At 37.2% G+C, this 19,946-nt stretch overlaps 1 protein-coding gene across 1 annotated transcript in view; it reads left to right on the top strand.

Annotated features, from left to right (window-relative positions):
• The first annotated feature begins 2,933 nt into the window (after window positions 1–2,933).
• The window catches only part of LOC134677654 (M-phase inducer phosphatase 2-like), a 55,315-nt gene continuing 38,302 nt past the window's right edge, over window positions 2,934–19,946 (top strand). The window contains exon 1 of the mRNA XM_063536115.1: window positions 2,934–3,059. Coding sequence (XP_063392185.1) covers window positions 3,010–3,059 — 50 coding nt within the window. The 5' untranslated portion in view covers window positions 2,934–3,009. The remainder of the gene's footprint in view (window positions 3,060–19,946) is intronic.

Below are 19,946 nucleotides of genomic sequence, written 5' to 3'. Positions count from 1 at the left end.
GGCTAAGTAGGTGCAACGAATTCAATCAATCTACCAAATGCCGTGATGTATTGCAAACCACATGCTATTATTGCTGTCTTTTGGAAAGGTCATTTAGGTAGTAATGTAATTTTTTTTGCAAGTGAAACGCACAAATTTGCATAAAAATTACATTAGTACAGTCGCCATCAGATATATCGGAGCGGCCAAGGTGCTCACAAATATCTGAACACGCCTCTATTGTCAAGGCGTTAGGGTGCGTGTTCAGATATTGTGAACACCTTGGCTGGTCGGATATATCTGGTAGCAACTGTACCTAATGCTGCACAAATGTTGTCAGATGTTATACCGTTCTTTATTTTAGCAATAACCATTTTGGAAGTTACCCAAAAACACCTTACTTAAAATAGATAAAACGTGGTAATCCAAGATATCTAGTATTATTCCTTACGTCCGCGGTCGTCACAAAAAACGTACAACGCTATCGGCATAACTTAGCAAGAGCGAAATGGAGATTGGCTATTATTACTATGTGTGATAAAATAACGTTTAACTTTTATTATTACTTGTATATTTGACTTACTTTGAATACTGAACATTCACGTGTAAAGTATTTTTTTTTGTCGTATGTCTAGTTTACGGACTATAGGTACTAATTTATTTTGATGATTGTTTTTTAGGAAAACCAAGAATTTTATATTTTGGCAAGCAACCAGTGATCATCAGTAGCTACATGTCATTAAATGTCATCTTTAAACTTACGCCATTATAAATGACATAGTAACAGAAGGGTGTCATCTATTGGGCATTAGTATGTAACTGGGACATTCACCTTACCTACACTTATTTTTATGCGATCAATTTTGAATAAATTTACGGTTATTCACTGGGCATGCATTTAGATATCAAAAGTCTCAATCTTTCCTCAACACATACAAAACCTAAAATTATATCGCTAAAAAGGTTAATGAAGCGATTGAAGCGTCGATGCGGTCCAATTTTAGTTAACATAATATCAGTATTGGTTCGCTTTAGCCGAATATTGTCGGATCATTTCCTCGGAGTTGAGATAGCAACTTCTCCCTTAATTTTCTTTTCATGGGGACCTAACTATTAGATAACTAATAGATAACACGCTAGCAGGTTTATTTGCTAGCTGGTTTCTAATCTTTTCTAAAGTTATTTAATATTATTACCGACATATTTGTAGACAGATTTTTAGCATAGGGAATAAAAGTGTTAATGTGTCCATATCTCATAATTCGAAGTGTCGGTGGTCCAAAAACATCAATACTTATTTTAACAATTTTATATCTGCGGCTAAAACCGTTGCTGTCCCGATGCGAATTATTGAAGACACAACGAAGCATGGTTAGCTATAGTTTTCACTGTCGGCAAAACCAAATTTGTGGCGCTATAAAGCCCTTACCAGAGACATTCCTCTTAGCACAACCATATGATTTGACAGGAATTCTCAGGAACAACCAAAAAGCATTTGCAGTTGTCAAAATAAAGTTAAACCAAGAATGTGCGTTACGTCATTTAAGTAAGTGCTGTCTCGTCAGCTGATCGCTCGCAGAATAACTTGGTATATTATGTATGGACTTAGCTTATTGTTTCTATGAATTACTATATACCTTGTGCTCATGATTTTAAGGTTTAAATTAGTTTGAATTGGTGTACGGAGCCGCATTATCGTTTAACTTTGAATGCGGTAAGATTGTGTGCGTGCGGCGCGGGATAAAATCACATTCTGTTCAAAAAGAGACTTTACTTCATTGACATAAGGAACAGTTTGATAATCATGGCACGTCTTTGTGTGAGTGGAAACAGGATTCGTTTCCCATATGATTTTTGTATGACATTCCATTTCAATGATTACGGCAATGATTTCGGTTTTGTGGCTATAAGAATAAGGTTGCTAATGCCGTGACAAAGGATCAAGATAGCCGATCTAGTTAGGTGGTGAGGCCAGACGGGTGGGCCCAGGCGCAGGATTTGTGGCCAGCTTCAAAAACGAAATCTCTACTAAATATTTGAATCTCAACAGTTTCTATACATAAAGTCAGAGTATATTGATTACTATTATTAAGATTAAGATTTAATTTATGATTAAATGGAGTTCAGATTTTTTACATGGACATATATATTAAGTGCTTGTTGGTTTAAATTGAATGGTTTGGTTGAAAAAACAACATATTGTGAAATAAAAAATGTTATGTAAATAAAAAGTGGTATGTCAAAATGGGAAATAATATAAAACATCGTTTTAATTCTCGTCACCAATAAAGTGATAACTTTGGTCCTACTATTAAGAGAGAAGAGAGTAAAAATTAAATAAATAATAATTATAAACAAGTAGGTAAGTAATTAAAATAAATGAAATTATATAGATAACAAACATTTTATTGCTCTCGAAAAACTCTGCATAGTGAACATAAATTAATTAGTTAAGTTAGTACATTTTTCTGTTATTTCCAATAATGTCAGGTCAGGCAATAAAAATAACTAACTATATAGCACTTAAAATCCCATGGGTTAATACAAATGGCAGTCGTTTTTAGTCATAATGTTTTTAAAATATGCAGTATTTTTACGTTTTTTTTTGTACCTCAGTTAGAAATGAAAATAGTACACTATTATCGATCAATTTCCAATCAGGAATAGGAAGAAGCTTAATTTATCAAATAATATCGTCAAAATCATATTCGTAAATAAATACCTTATTAAAGAAAACAATATGCACGTATTAGTAAAATGTTACAGATTCTACCATTACTCATCTCCAAAAAGCTACCAAAATGGTATAATTTTTCTACCACGTCGCTCCCAGATCGCAGGGGTGGCAGACAGGACGAAACCGAAGGCACGGGAATTCAAATTCGTTCAGCCGCTTAGTCGCTCGCCAACCGTGGTTCGGGTCGGATCACGGTGCAACGCGCTACTGAAATAAAAATCTGTGAGAGAGAAAAAGACTGATTTGATAATGGACTTGTAATAGTGTAGTGAGAACTTTTTAAGTGTATCAAAATGTGGGGCGAAAGCAGTCAGAGTTGTGAAAATAACTGCCAGTGCTCTGGGTAAGTTGAAAGCTTTAGAAAAAAAAGTTTGTGCCGCGGCCGCCGGCTCAACTAATGGGCTCAAAAACTACTCTATGTTATTATTATCTGTTTATTTTGAACTTTATATCCTTATGCTATGCTTTATAATCTTTATATTAACACGATAATTCAATTTATGTTTTAAAATTGCAAATATCAGACTAGGCATGTAATTTTGTATCCGCGTCAACAATGTTTTTTTTAATTAAAAACATTGACCCAGGAAGTTCTTGTTGTGATATACAGTTAATAAATTAAAAGATATCGCCGATTTTGTAATGAATTGGTCAAAACAACACTAGGAGGCCATGTTTCAACATTTTATCAATTCGTTCTACTTTTTTAATGACATGATTGTTATTCTCTTAATGGTTTTGTGAACCAGGACTCATTGATAACATTAATATCGCATATGCATATTGATATGTTAAGTTTTCATTCATCATTTTATTAATTTACATGACTTAGGTACCTATATGTATTGTGGGTGGACTTGGTCTTTTTTTATTTACTTTATATTAAAAAAACTTAAAACATATAAGCATTCATATCAATAATAAATAAAACATGTTGAAAAACAGTTTTTAAAAGACCATAAAGACCATTTTTAAGGTTATGAGAAGTTCCCGCCAAGGTTGCATACCTGTCTCGCTCGGTCTCTGCTAGTCGTTGCGAGAGTGAACGAGAAAGCTATATAAACATTGGATGACGTTTCGATATCGATAAATTTGAATAACGAATATTTGACGTGTATTTTGTTACATTAGGTATATAATCATACAATATATTTATTAGTGCATTCGAACTTAATATACATACTTATAAAAACATAATTAAATAACTAACCTACAAAACTTAAACTATATCTAAAAATAAATAAAACTAAACTTAAAATAAATGATTACAAAATATCCACCTGCGGCATGGTGCCGTAGATGCTGGCAGCATTTCCTCGCTATCATACAATATTACATTATCAGTTTGTGGGATTTCCTCGGGAAGTGGCTGATCAATTATGATTCAGTTTTTAGGGTTCCGTTTCCGTACCCAAAGGGTATAAGCGGGACCCTATTACTAAGTTTCCACTGTCCGTCTGTTCGTCTGCCCGTCTGTCTGTTACCAGGCTGTATCTCATGAACCGTGATAGCTTGACAGTTGAAATTTTCATAGATGATGTATTTCATGAGATACAGACAGACTGGTGACCTCTGGTGAAGACAGACAGACGAACAGTAGTCTTAGTAATAGCCTAGGGTCCCGTTTTTACCCTCGGGACGGAATCCTAAAGGCCTGTGCACACCGGCTGTGTGTGCGTGACGTGCACGTGCGCGTGCGGCGTTGTAGTATAAAGATCCTTATGAGAGGTGGCACACCGCTTGCGTGACGTGTGCGTGTGCGGCTCCAACATTTTAGCGCACGCAGACACGCACACGCAAGCCGGTGTGGCTCGGCCTTAAAAAACTAGGTACAGTCACCTGCAATAATATGTTACTCTTCGGAGGCCGCAGAAATATGTGACGCGCTCCTATGGCTCTATAAATAAAATCGTATCAGATATTTTTGCGGCCTTCGTCGTGTAACATATTATTGCAGGTCACTGTACTATATCACAACTATACTTGGTCAAGCAGATCTTGTCAGTAGAAAAAGGCGGCAAATTTGAAAAATGTAGGCGCGAAGGGATAGCGTCTCATAGAAAATTTGAATTTCGCGCCTTTTTCTACTGACAAGATTTGCTTGACCATCTATATATCATGTTTATGAAAAAAAAAAATCGGTAGGTATACCTATCTTCACCATGGTGATATCTATAGATCTTTTTCACAATTACGTCAGAAAAAGACAATTTATATTGTGGCACTCCTTAGGCCTCATTTACATATATGCTAAATTCCTAGATTTTCAACTTTAAAGCATTGGAAACAATCTTAATTCAGTATTTGGTTATACACGTGTAAAAACCGGCCAAGTGCGAGTTGGACTCGCGCACGAAGGGTTCCGTACTACGCAAAAATGGGAAAATAAACGTTTGTTGTATGAGAGCCCTATTTAAATATTTATTAATTATTATACTTATTCTGTTTTTAGGGTTCCGTACCCAAAGGGTAAAACGGGACCCTATTACTAAGACTTCGCTGTCCGTCCGTCCGTCCGTCCGTCTGTCACCAGGCTGTATCTCACGAACCGTGATAGCTAGACAGTTGAAATTTTCACAGATGATGTTCGCACGAAGGGTTCCGTACCATAATGCAAAAAAAAAACAAAAAAAAAGCAAAAAAAAAACGGTCACCTATCCAAGTACTGACCAGTGACCACTCCCGACGTTGCTTAACTTTGGTCAAAAATCACGTTTGTTGTATGGGAGCCCCATTTAAATCTTTATTTTATTCTGTTTTTAGTATTTGTTGTTATAGCGGCAACAGAAATACATCATCTATTCTGTGAAAATTTCAACTGTCTAGCTATCACGGTTCGTGAGATACAGCCTGGTGACAGACGGACGGACGGACGGACGGACGGACAGCGAAGTCTTAGTGATAGGGTCCCGTTGTACCCTTTGGGTACGGAACCCTAATAGTACTAACTACCGTACAGAAAGGACACTTCCTACAAAACCGAACTTTGACAGCGGTTCAGGGTAGAATCATGCTGTCCCTTTCTAACTATTTAGGGTTGTCAAAATTCAAGTTATTATCTTATCTGTGGTCGTGCACACAAAGGGACGTTAAGTTGTGTCAACCCTAATATAATAATTGCTCTGAGCAATGCTGAGCCGAACGGAGCTGAGTTTGCCCGAAGTCAGGAGTGTCTCCCCAAGTCCCCACTGACGGATCCCTAAAAATGCTATATTATAAGCAGCCATTGCGTCACCGCCATTTTGGTAACCTTGACCATAGAGTAGGTTCTTGAACTTTGTTAAAAGAAATGTTTCCGTTTCGTTGAAGAAAGCGAGAGTTTACTTTCGTCTTTCATTGCGGTATTACGTTGGCAATAGTAGAGTTAGGCCAAGGAAAGTCTGCAGCGATTTTCATAGCCCACGCAGTGCAAGTGTTATTTACACGTCAGAATTTCATAGAAGTTTAACGTTTAAAATGACTCTTGCACTGCGTGGGCTATCAAAATCCAGTGTTGCCAACTCGGATTTTGAAAAAATGCTAGATTAATGTCTAGATTATGCCAAAACTATGCCAAAGATTTTTTAAACACCTATCCTAAAAAAATTATAAAACATCACTTGAAATTAGACACTTAAAACACATACTTTTTTCAAATTTACCGCCTTTTTCTACTGACAAGATCTGCTTGACCAACTTTATATAGTCCGTTGACGTCCATTCGTCCACAAAAGTCAAAATTCATATGAAAATATGAACCACATAAGGTGATGGCATATTGTTGCTGCCAAGTTGGTGCAAACTTGGCTTAGACTAAATTATGCTAAAAAATATGCCAGATGCTAAATGGAAAATTTTGGTGCCAAAGCGAGTGAAAATATGCCAGATCTGGCATCATTTATGCCAAGTTGGCAACACTGTTAAAATCGCTGCAAATTTTTCTCGGTCTCTACTCGGACTCTAGCCACTTTTTGACGTTCCGTACCCTAAGGGTAAAAACGGGACCCTATTAAGACTCCACTGTCCGTCTGTCTGTTACCAGGCTGTAGCTCATGAACCGAGATAGCTAGACTGACATTTTCACAGATAGACATAAATACATATTTATGTTGCCGCTATTAACATCAAATACTAAAAAGTACAGAACTCTCGGTGGGCGAGTCCGACTCGCACATGTCCGGGTTTTTATAGTAATTTTCAAAGATGGGTACGGTGACATCACCATAAAATGTTGCAAAATCTAGGTTAGGTTGTCCTATCAAAATCGCTGCCAACTTAGCTTGGTCTAAGTCTATTAAAAAAAAACTCGAATTGTATTTAATAAAACCATTAATTTTATATTTTTACAAATCCAAATCATTGACAAACACAACCCATATAAATAACCACTTGCAACCCACACTAAAAAAAACAAACCCATAGACAACAAAACTTTTACGGCTGTGGTCTATGGTACGGGCCAACAATGGGCCCCTATGCCACACCTCTATTATCTGTGAAAAATGAAACTTTGGTTTTGTTTTGTACGTAAAAGGGATTAAATAGGTATTATATAATAGGGACCGTGCGCGTAGGGTCTGCCATCTTGTGGCCTGAATAGGAAACATGTGCACATGTACATTGCCAAAGCAAGTGCTACCATCTACCGTTCTCGTCGGTACGTTTCCTTGTGCATAGGTTCTGCCATCTTGTGGGCTACATCGGAAGCATAAACGACACATTTATGCCTCGCGCCAAAATTCTGACGGCGATGCTGCCCTATATTTCATGCACGGGGCCTATACAAAAATACAAAAAAAAAAAAAATTCTTTATTTCATTAAAAACCATTACATATTTTTACCAATGGCTGGTGTCTCCCTGTAAGTTATTTACAAAATAACCTGTGCTGGGAGGCACCGCTCTTCCATATCTAATTTACAATTTATTTAGTATTATACTATCATATACTTAACTATTGTGTGTGTGTGTGTGTGTGTGTGTGTGTGCGTGCGTGCGTGCGTGCGTGCGTGCGTGCGTGCGTGCGTGCGTGCGTGCGTGCGTGCGTGCGTGCGTGCGTGCGTGCGTGCGTGCGTGCGTGCGTGCGTGCGTGCGTGCGTGCGTGCGTGCGTGCGTGCGTGTGTGTGTGTGTACTTGTGCGGCTTGGCTAGGCTACATATCCTAGCAAGTCTTCCACCTGATCGTAATTTTTATCTACTAACCAATTTACTACCTTATTTTTTACATCGTATTGTAGCTTTGGGTATATATCTAGTGCTTTGTTTAAAATATTGTATAGGTGCGAAGAACGTTTATTATATTGCCTATTAGCAAAAGTGGTGTTGGTTTTAGGTAGGTGCATGGCAATATCTTTCCTCCGTCTTGTCAAGAGATTGCGATCAAAAGTTGTGGTTTTATGCTTTCTTAGAACAGAGGTTAGTATATATAGTTTTCTAACAGTAAGCAACTTACACATTTGATATAGTTTATCAGTTGAGAACCACATCCTCTTAAAGTACATAATTTTGAGAAGACTACGCTGGGCTCTCTCTACGTCTATAAAGCGAGTCTTAGCAGCGCCTCCCCAAACAGGCAAACAATAGGTTAACACAGACTGAACCAACGATGTGTAGATTTCTTTTAAAAGGTCTCTACTGTGGCCATTTAGACCCGGAACGCTTCTTGGCACCACATGTCTTAAATTTTTAAAAATCCAATTAAGCTTTCGTAAACGTAATATAACATATTCGAGATGTTGGTACCAGGACAGTCCCCGATCCACAAAAACACCCAGATATTTGCCTATAATAAGTACTGTTGAGGTACCTAGTAGTATCCGGCCGAAGTTATCAAGTTTCGGATTAGTCAGATTTGGTCATCATAAAGGAACTTGTGTTGTATGCATACTGCATGTAGGTTATGATAAGTCTTGCGTTGACATGTGTCTTTTTGCGATGTTCATTCCTTTAATACAGATAGTTTTGCAAGCACGTATTTTCAATGTTATTCCCGTAGTAGTCCCATATTTTACATTGGCGACGAGCTGAACTCATGTTATTCTCGATGTTGGATTGTGCATAAGCGTGTGGTGTCGTGTGGGCGCAATGACGGTCGGTAAGATTGAACCATTCGACGCGAACAAAGATAAGTGGTCGTCATACGTGGACCGCCTCTGTAAACTATGGTCTGAATTGGTGGAAGGCAAGCGGAAGCACGGCGGTCAGCATCTGCGTTATAAGGACGTGATCAAACGACACCTTAGCGCTTGCAATATCGACCCTGAGCGTTGGGAGGAGCTTGCTACACACAGGTCATCTTGGCGGTAGACCTTTAACTGTAGGTTGGTCTTTAACCGCATCAAATCGTTTGAGGAAAACCGCCTCAACATCTTAGATGCCAAACGCCAACAACGTAATTAACGTAAAGAGAGACCGAAGCCCTCTTACGCGTATGCATACAACGCGTCTGGCCAACTCTATTGTAACACTTGCAGAAGAGTCTTTAAGACCAAGGCCTGGCCAGCCACATTCGGGCCCATAACAGGCGTAATCCGTCATTGTTGAGGTCGCCGTCATCGAAATCGATAAGGAGGACTATACTAAGTATGGACTGCAAATTCAGGACAAACCTAGGGTCTTCTATTGCCTAATGTCAATTACGTTTGACTGTTGACAGTCGGCATGACATGTGTTTATCTAACGTACAACGTGTACGTTAACGGCGCGTCACGGTGCGCAGGCGCATGCGTGCAAGCGACAAGCGGAAGCGGTAGCGGATTGCGCGTCGATGCAGAACGCTAGTCTTTTGTTTGGGGAAATTAACTTGTGTAACCGGGGAGAATTTTCATCAATTAAAACCTTATTCCGGGCATCAATTAAAACCTTATTCAAGACAGCTTTCTGAGCTGTGCTAGGCTGAAGCTATCACTAAGGCACTCATCTATGAACATACATATTTCCTAATATTACATTATTTTTGTATAAGACTGTTTGTTGCCTAAATGAATGAAAAAAAATGTTATGTTTTTCACCAGACTGCTACCAGTTTGGCATTGACATCCGAGAAAATGTTACTTTCTATGCATCTCGCTCGCATTCTCATATTAAACTTAGTGCGAGTGAGATGTTTACAAAGTTATTTACGTAGACGTGCGTATATACTTATGTCAGTTTTGTCACTGTCAGTGACTCGTGGTACGGGGACAGTATCCTGACTTTGGGGGTAAAAAAGACCAGTCATTACCTAGGATTTTTTTTTTGTGACATTTTCAAATAAACGGTACCACATTATCGATTGTTCATAAGGTTGATTTCAAATTGAAGCACCTTATTGACAACCGACAATTGAACCCTTTTGATTGAGAATGGCACATTTAATTAGATTATTTTCTACTGGTCGTTTATTTTTGATCTTGCTTTCTAAATAAAATAGAGATATTCTAGTTTTGATTGCTAAAGTAAATCGCTTTAGCTTATGAATCGGACTATACGCTAACCATTTAGACGTAACACACCGTTGCATCGACTTTTAACCTTTCTTTACGGATTTTTCTTGGACATTGACTTAAGTCGATGATGATGATTATTAATTAATATTAAATAAGTTTATATAAATTAATATGTTTTTATTTGTATGGGGATGACATCTTTCACCGTACCCTGTTTGAAAAATAGCTTTATTAAACAAAATATGCCTCGTTTGTAGAACTATTAGTATGTAGCAGATACTTTTAACTTTCTGGCCTATTTACGTACAGTCGCCTTCAATAATATGTTTAACTTCAGCCCCAAAAATATGTGACACGTTCCTATGGTTCTACAAACACGATCGTGTCAGATATTTTTGCGGTCTTCGTTGTGTAACATATTATTGCAGAAAAATACACGCATTTGCTAAGAAAATAAGGTGCTTGTAAAGTCTCCAACCCGCACTTAATGTCGCAAGCTTTTGATAAAATATGTCAGCTGATGATGATGATTAAACTAACAATCTACATAACGTATGATACAACATACATTGTAAACTAATTGACATATGCGGTGCACACATGGTAGGGTCATTGTGCTAGTTTTCGTCCGGTGTCAGTTTCCGTCCACTTGACGAAATTTGAATATAATCCTTCATTGCTGCACAAATTTGGACTTATTGCATCCTTAATATCTAAACAATTTATCTGTCTACATAAAACATATATTTCGCAAGTAGCAAAATATAAATGAAATGTATTATTTACTAATTCGTCAAGTGGACGGAAACTGACACCGGACGAAAAACTAACGCAATTACCCTATTCGAGTGTACATTTAGCATTTAAGTGTCATCATACAGACGGCCAGACATATTATTACATTTGTATGAGACGCCATTACAAAAATCACGTTAAAAATACTCCTTTTGTACTAAAAAACTTGTACAAAATATGTATAATGAAAGTATTCCTTATTAGCCAACATTGCGTGCAAAATTTCGAATACCAAATTGCTCGCTATTGTTCGAAATTTGAAAGCGGTTTAAAAAGTTAAAAAGGTTCTTTACTGCGCCGCCTTCAGTAATGTTACGAGATAAATTAAATGAGATACGATATCTTTGAAACAATTCGCTTTCGGGGTTGCTAGCTAAATAAATTTACAATTTTATTTAGGGTGATACCACCTGCGTTTCGCAAAGGGTGTTGCCGTTAGCGAAAAATGTGCTTTATCAACATTTAATTTAGGTATAGTTTTACATTTATCTTTTTATAGCTATTGTTATTTTTATTGCATCAAATATCGATCTGTGTGTAACGTTTGGCTGTTAGGTTACAATCTAAAACACGTTCTGTAAAAAATAAAAAAGGAAGGCATAGAGTATAGAGGTAATGGCCGCGGCCGGTTTGACGCTGGAATGTTGCTGGATTAGAAGGAAGTGTGGGAATAGACAAGGATAGGGTAGGTCAGTTTATAATCTGGTTAAACCAGATTATAAATCATTACTTTAAAAGTAATGATTTTGTTATAGTCTCACAAGTCTCGACGTCCTAAATAGGGTTGCCAACTTTTTTTTGTTGGAATATAGTCTTTTCCAGAATAAGCCATCAAAAATATAGTATTTTAGCATACTATATATTTTTCCAAAGTACAGAGAGCCAAAATATAGTACAATACTATATAATATAGTACGGTTGGCAACCCTAGTCCTAAAGGACAAAATCAAGTCGAATTATGAACTATAATGAAACAGAAGATGGTTCCAAATTAATAGAGTAAGGCCAAGAAAAGTCTGCAGCTATTTTGATAGCCTACGCAATGCAGTTGTTATTTTAAACGTCAAACTTTTATGAAATTACGACGTATAAATAACACTTGCACTGCGTGGGCTATCAAAATCGCTGCAGACTTTTCTTGGTCTAACTCTAGTACTAAAATCACTCTTGGAATTAGGAGGCCATCTAACCCCCGAAGATATAAATCTTTCATAAACTATCTTCCAACTTAGGTATATTTGAGACTTGAGACACACTTCAATTTATACCATAGAAGCGATCTCTTACTTGCAACAAGTACAGTCAGCAGCAAAAGTTGCTAAGCGGGCGAGGTGTTCAAAATGATCTTGACGCGACTTTATTGTTAAGAGAATAAGAGCGTGTCGAGGTAATTTTGAACAACTCGCCCGCTTAGCAACTTCTGCTGCTGACTGTACAATAGTTTATTTCACCTAAGTCCCGTTCCTAATTACTATGGCCAAGAAACAATAATATTTTCCTAGTTTTCCGTCACACCCTGCTAAGTATAACGGCGGGGGTACATCTGTCGGGGTGAACGAACGGCGCACGCGCAGGGTCGTAGACCAGGGGCTGTTGGATCGATACCAACGCTTCCCCAAACACAAGTAGGGTACAGATCAAAATATGGCCTCAGCTTTTGTGTAGGTATACCTACATATATACAGGTTGGCTAAAAAATTCTTCTTATCGTGTGAAGGGATCATAACATTCATATTAACTAAATAGTATTTTGCCACCTCCAACCTAAAGGTTAAAAAATAAGTGCATTCCCGTTGCCAGTGAGGTTTAGGGATTATACTGAGCAACTTTTACTATGGGAACAACCTCGAAATCGAGAAAAAAAATTGGCTGTTTCATACATTTTGGCTGGTCTATTTTCTAAGGGGGGGTTTGTATCGTGATTTGTGCAGTTATTTTTTAGCCACCTTTTATAATGAAATGGCATCTATTTCAGTAATATCACAGAATAAGTAATACAGTGGAACCTGGATAATTGCAATCTCAAGGGACCGGCCAGTTTTTGTCAATTAACCAGGTTTTTCATTTAAGCAGGTCGTTTCAATTAACGAGGTTCAAAAAATCGTTGTGTCAATTATAGAGGTTTTCATTAGTAGAGGTTGCGTTCTGACAAATTTCTTTTATGGAGGTGCAAATAACCATTTAAACTGATTTACACGCTTACGTTCTGGGTTTCTGGTTTATATATTGCTTCTGTCTATACTTGCACTTTTACACTACATTAATTACAGTACACTTTATTTTCTTATCATTTGGGTTTAAAAAATTCTCTTGAATTGTAGAAGAAAGTTTTATTAGAATGTAAAAAGCATACTTTGTTTTTTATTGATCAAAACTCTTTCACCTACTACAGGCTGTGATAGATACCCAATAAATAAATTAAATTCTGGATGGAGATATAAATAAAATGATAATTGCTATTAAAATATTGTTTCTGCTGTCTATAACTACATTATTGCAATTACAGAGGTAATAAGCAAGACTCGTTTCAATAATAGAGGTAAAAACAAGAGCAAAAATAACGGATTTTTTAGCACAGTGTCAATTATAGAGGTCTTAAGTTGCGATGTGGTCAATTATAGAGGCAAAATTACGAAAAGCACTAAAATCTGAATTGCAATTATAGAGGTTCCAAAATTTCAATTATAGAGGCCTTTTGGTCTCAAGGGACCGGGACCGGACTTTTGGTTGCAATTATTGAGGTTTTCCATTTATCCAGGTGCCAATTAACCAGGTTTCACTGTAGTACTACCGTACAGAAAGGAACTTCCTACAAAACCGAATTAAGTTTGACAGCGATTATATGGCACTATCCCTTTCGACTATTTAGAGCTGTCAAAATTCGTGCACACAAAAAGACGTCAAGTTGTGTCAACCCTAATAATTGCTCGGAGCAATACTGAGCCGAAAGGAGCCGAGTTTGCCCGAAGTCAGGAGTGTCTCCCCACTGCTAGTAGTCAAACACCCTATTTTATCTTTAGATGAACTCGACTTGATGTTCATCCCTTTGATTGTCCGCCATCTTGGATCTAACGATTTGAGTTGAATGCCGAAGCTGGCAAAGTATATGGGACGGGGACTCCGTGCGGAGCTGAGGGCTCTAGAGGGCGTAATGGCTGCGCGCACGCATGGGCGCTAGGGTTGTCACAGAGCCTTTGTTTTTATGTTATGTTTATGGCACATCACATCACGAGCTCATTTGTTTCAGAACGTTTGAGACGGAATCTGTGCCTTACCGTGACCATAAGATATAGAATCATCATCATCATCATCTCAGCCATAAGTCGTCCACTGCTGAACATAGGCCTCCCCCTTCGACATAGAATATACACATAAAACTAAAGGGGCCCATAAAACAGATTACCTCTTCGCCGGACGATATCGGCCTGTCAGTTAGAAATAGAAATAGAAATATCGTTTATTTGCCAGAAATGTGGTACATTAATCGCAAAAGGTGCTATTTCCAGTGTTGCCAACTTGGCATAAATGATGCCAGATCTGGCATATTTTCACTCGCTTTGGCACCAAAATTTTCCATTTAGCATCTGGCATATTTTTAGCATAATTTAGTCTAAGCCAAGTTTGCACCAACTTGGCAGCAACATTATGCGCAATCGCCTTATGTGGTTCATATTTTCATATGAATTTTGACTTTTGTGGACGGATGGACGTCAGCGGACTATATAAAGTTGGTCAAGCAGATCTTGTCAGTAGAAAAAGGCGGTAAATTTGAAAAATGTATGTGTTTTAAGTGTCTAATTTCAAGTGATATTTTAGCATTTTTTTAGCATAGGTGTTTAAAAATTTTTTGGCATAATCTAGACATTAGTCTAGCATTTTTTCAAAATCCGAGTTGGCAACACTGGCTATTTCCGTACAACCGTTCCGTATACCGGCGAACTGGTAATCAGTAGGCCCCTTAAGAAATAACTAACATAAAACATACAGATTATTAAATTATCACGTGTATGATGTCATTGATGTCTCTTAGTAATATACGGCTACTGTGACATGTGTGACAGTTTGTGTGGTGTGTGATTTTTTTTTACTTACATCACTACAAAATAGGTAAAAGTACTAAGCCTAAGAAAAAAATATTACACTTGTAATTTTTTTTGTAACTGGCAGCCCTGGTCCCTTCGGGGCAATCACGTAATCTCCCATAATGGAGGGCAGAGGGAGTCGTGAGGCGGCTCTATAAAGGACCTAAAAAAAAGCCTTTGTCTATGGACCGCGGATCTGTATAGATTCCGGACTGAGTACTTCAACAAAAAAAAAACTAGATGGTCACATCTCGTTTTGAATAAGCAATGACGTCAGACTATTGCCAACATTACAATAAGTTAATATTGTAATTATAGTAGTACGGGTATAAATATAAATACTAGGGGGAGCATCTTACACAGATCGACCTAGCCCTAAACCACAGACAAAACATCCTCCAGACTGAGCATAGTCGCGCTACCCCCTCTGCCACGCATACGGTAATTTTATTCCACGTTCGAGTCAAAAGAGTCTTTGTGTGACGTCCGTGTCTTTGAACGGACCAATCACGGCACGGGACTTCGCTCACCTCGTCCCGCGCACCCCCGCATTTTTGGCATCATCGGTTTCATGAAATAATTGCTCTAAACTCGGTCTAGAGGATTTCTAGTCTATGCCCCAAACTAAGCAAAGCTTGTACTATAGGTACTAGGCGACGATATACATACTTATGTAGATAAATACATACATAGATAGAAAATACCCATGACTCAGGAACAAATATTAGTGTTCATCACACAAATAAATGCCCCTACCGGGATTCGAACCCAGGACCATCGGCTTCACAGGCTGGGTCACTACCCACTATAGTTCGTTTTTTTTAGCATTAGAAAGAACTTCAAAGAAGGTAAGCGATCTTGGCATGTATTTTAATTGAAAAACGCTTTTTAAAAATCAATAACTATTACTTATGAAAGCAGAAGAATATAAATGATCGTATTAGATTCATAATTGTTACATATTTGCAGTAACTTATTTTTAAAATGTGTTTTTCAATTAAAAGACACATCAAGATTGTTTACCTTATTTCTAATGCTAAAAAAAACGAAGTATAGGCCAGACCGGTCGTCGTATGTTGTAGTATTATCAGTGTTGCCAACTCGGATTTTGAAAAAATGCTAGATTAATGTCTAGATTATGCCAAAATTATGCCAAAGATTTTTGAAACACCTATGCTAAAAAAATTCTAAAATATCACTTGAAATTAGACACTTAAAACAGATACTTTTTTCAAATTTACCGCCTTTTTCTACTGACAAGATCTGCTTGATCAACTTGATATAGTCCGTTGACGTAAATCCGTCCACAAAAGTTAAAATTCATATGAAAATATGAACCACATAAGGCGATGGCGCATATTGTTGCTGCCAAGTTGGTGCAAAATTGGCTTAAGACTAAATTATGCTAAAAAATATGCCAGATGCTAAATGGAAAATGTTGGTGCCAAAGCGAGTGAAAATATGCCAGATCTGGCATCATTTATGCCAAGTTGGCAACACTGAGTATTATATTATAAGCTCAAGCCGTAAATGATGACATAACAGGAATGTTAAACTTAGAGAGAGACGCAAGATGAGACGCGAGATAACGGCTGAATGAAGCCTGTTCTAGCTTTTTGTAATCTTTGTTTTTTATCTGTGGGTAAAAGCAATTGATCAATAAAGGACCTTATGTAGTTGACTTAAGGTTTAAGAATCGTTAATCCAAAGAATGTTAGATGGTAGGTACTTAAGTGTTATATTATAAAGCCTATTTGTAGTTATAAAAAATAAATCAGGGTCATAGTATGACCGTCATACACATTTTATAAGTAGTATGCTTATGTAACTAGCTCGCGTTTTTTCTGTAGGTATCACAAAGTTGAGGGAATCTAAACCCTTTTTTTTACGATACACCCTTGAAAAGATACTATTTTAGGATTTCGTATCCAAAAGGTATAAACCTCTATTATGACATTTGCACACATACGCATGCTATCATGAGGTTCTTAAAAAAAATACACATGTTTTTAAAAGCTCGGCAACGCGCATGAAACACCCCTGGAGTGATAGGCTACGGTGACTGCTTACCAGCAGGCGGGCCGTAAACTTGTTTGCCACGGATGTGGTATAAAACAAACGCTGCCAACTTACCTAGATCTGACTATAAAAAAAATGTTATGTATAAGCACAGAATAAATAATAGTACTAGGTATAGTAGACTCACTCAAACAAAACGCGTCTGTTACGATCAGCACAGATATGGCCGCTAGGTGGCGCCAGCGCCACGCGCGGCTTATGGCTTTCCCCAAAATTGGGGTGGAACGGATGTACTTTTAGCTACCTGTAGCAAAGCGACGAAATCGCGGAGTGAGCCACGCCTGGTATAAGAAAATCCCGTTATCAATTTGTTTATTATTATTTATAATATGCACTTCCCGTTTCCCTGTATAGTGTCAAGGCCACTATAACATTGATATTGATATGAATTGGCGGAAGTAGCCATATTGGGAATATGGGTGAAGTAGGATTGTTAATCTAACTGTACTTGTAACTGTAATTGTACTTGGATCTCTTTAAATCGAGAGTGAATAGACATCTTTTAGGTAAGCATCCATCCTACAGTCCGTTTTTTTTAGCATTAGAAAGAACTTCGCAGAAGTAAGCTTGTGGTTCCAAATTCGGCAATTTTAGCGGTAATAATTTGAAGTAAATTATATGTAATGACCATGCTACATTAGATAGTTCAATAATTATTAACAATTAAAGAGCCTGATAAAAACTGCACGCTTGCTTCTGTGGAGTTCTTTCTAATGCTAAAAAAAACGAACTATAGACTGCATCGGCACTTACCATCAGGTGAGATTGTGGTCAAATGTTCACCTTTTTCCAATAAAAAAAAACTTGAGAGTAAAAATACCTATGGACGCAGGCAGCTGGCAATACTTAGATCATGAGACTAACAAGATAAAACCGGACAAGCGAGTCAGACTCGACCACCGAGGGTTCCACACTTTTTAGTATGTATTTGTTGTTAGAGCGGCAACAGAAATACATCATCTGTGAAAATTTCAACTGTCTAGCTATCACGGTTCGTGAGATACAGCCTGGTGACAGACGGACGGACGGACAGCGAAGTCTTAGTAATAGGGTCCCGTTTTACCCTTTGGGTACGGAACCCTAAAAATTACCTATTCCACAGACAACTAAATGGATTAGTTTGTAAGCGGAAATTCAAAGAAATGGTAAACTTTTCAAATAAACTACCATATACAGTCGAATTGACTTGACGAGCACGTTCGTATGGGTAGTGACGTCATTTCCCATTACATCATAGGCGTGCCGCTAGTAAAAAACACAAGGATATATTTATACTTACAGGCCTATTCGGCTTTCGAGATAATCATAAGATCTTGAGACGATTTAGAGATCAACTAGAGCTACATTAGATATCGACTAGATGTGACTTGGATATCTAAGTCATAACTTGTCGAAATCGTTCAAGAGGACCTCCAGAATCGCGGAAACGCCAAATTTGACATATCCATCTTACAAAGAAATGAAAGCTTTTATTTCATAGACACAATACATAATACATCTTAAATAATTACGAAAGTAACTATCCGTCAAAACCCGTTCCTTATCGCGTCCGGTGCAAAAGTGCCCATAACACTCACGGCATTATCCCTTACAAATATCTTTAAATTATCCGTATCGTAACTTGTTGAAGTCTAGTAGAAATCTAATTCATTTTCCGAATCGAGCCGTTAGACCGGTCTAGCCTAGTGTTATAATTTACAGAAAATGAAATACAGATAAAGCTAGGTAGCAACAGGTCTTATCGCTAAGAAGCTATCTCTTCAAGACAACCTTTGGGTAGTAGGAAGCTAAGAACTTACAATATAGAACGGGTTACATTTATTTTAACAAACTGAAGTCAAACAATTATTATATTAATTTATACGTTAAAAACGTTAAAATAAAATTATTTAAAAAGTTTTGCAGTCTTGTTCTACACCTATTATGATATTGATAATAGATTTGACTGTATTTAAAATTAATTATTTTACACCATGCATGAAATAAAGCACCAGAAGATTAATAGAGAAACGTAGACAGCAGTTACTTTTAGACACAATATCAATTTTAAAACCCGTATAAAACTATAAAGAGTAGGTAATTTGATTGTGACGTCACAAGCTAGTGTTTCATATAAATTCCATAGTAGCAAAATCGTTTTGACAGTTCGAAAAAAGGAAACTGATTTGACTAGTAGTCAAATACCCTGTTATATTTTTCGAAAAAAATTAGATTCCTTCGACACATGTCCAGTCTATCTTAAGCTTAAGCTGTTTTAAAACCATGTTTTATTACTATTAAGTTCTACTAACTATAAAAATACTCTTTAGTTTTATATTCCTAACTCGTCTCGAATAGGCAAAGCGGGTCTCATAACCTTTTATTACTATTAAAACTTTTTTTTTAAACAATCCTGATGGGCGAAGGCCTCATTTGAATGCCTCAGCGTAACGTCTAAACACGTTTTAAAAAAAGAATATGGGAAAAGGACTAGTACAAAATCAGTGTCTTAGAAAAAAACAACCTGCTCTATGGAACAGGCTTCAACGGTCGTCCGCTATCTCTTTCTAATCCTTTCGTCTCTGTTGCGCGAGTTCAAAGTGATCGGATGAAAATTATGTGGTTTTCTTTTGGTTTGTGGTTTATTATTTATAGAGATATTTTGTAAAATACTAGTATTCATGGGAAAGACCTAAAATTAGAATGAAGCAATAAAATTAGCCCTTATTAGTTTAGTTGTTACCTGTTATATTTTTATCTTATATTATTAAGTTAAGATTCACTATTGTTTTTAAGCGTTTTAAGAATAGGAACACTATTATTGCCTAGTAGAGATAAAAAAAAATAACCGAGGTTATGGTGATTAGTTGATAAGGCAATTGGGTATCTAA

This window comes from Cydia fagiglandana, chromosome 26, assembly GCF_963556715.1.
Source record: "Cydia fagiglandana chromosome 26, ilCydFagi1.1, whole genome shotgun sequence".
NCBI lineage: Eukaryota > Metazoa > Arthropoda > Insecta > Lepidoptera > Tortricidae > Cydia > Cydia fagiglandana.
Note: the sequence above shows the minus strand (reverse complement) of the source record. Positions and strands in the feature narration are given on the sequence as shown.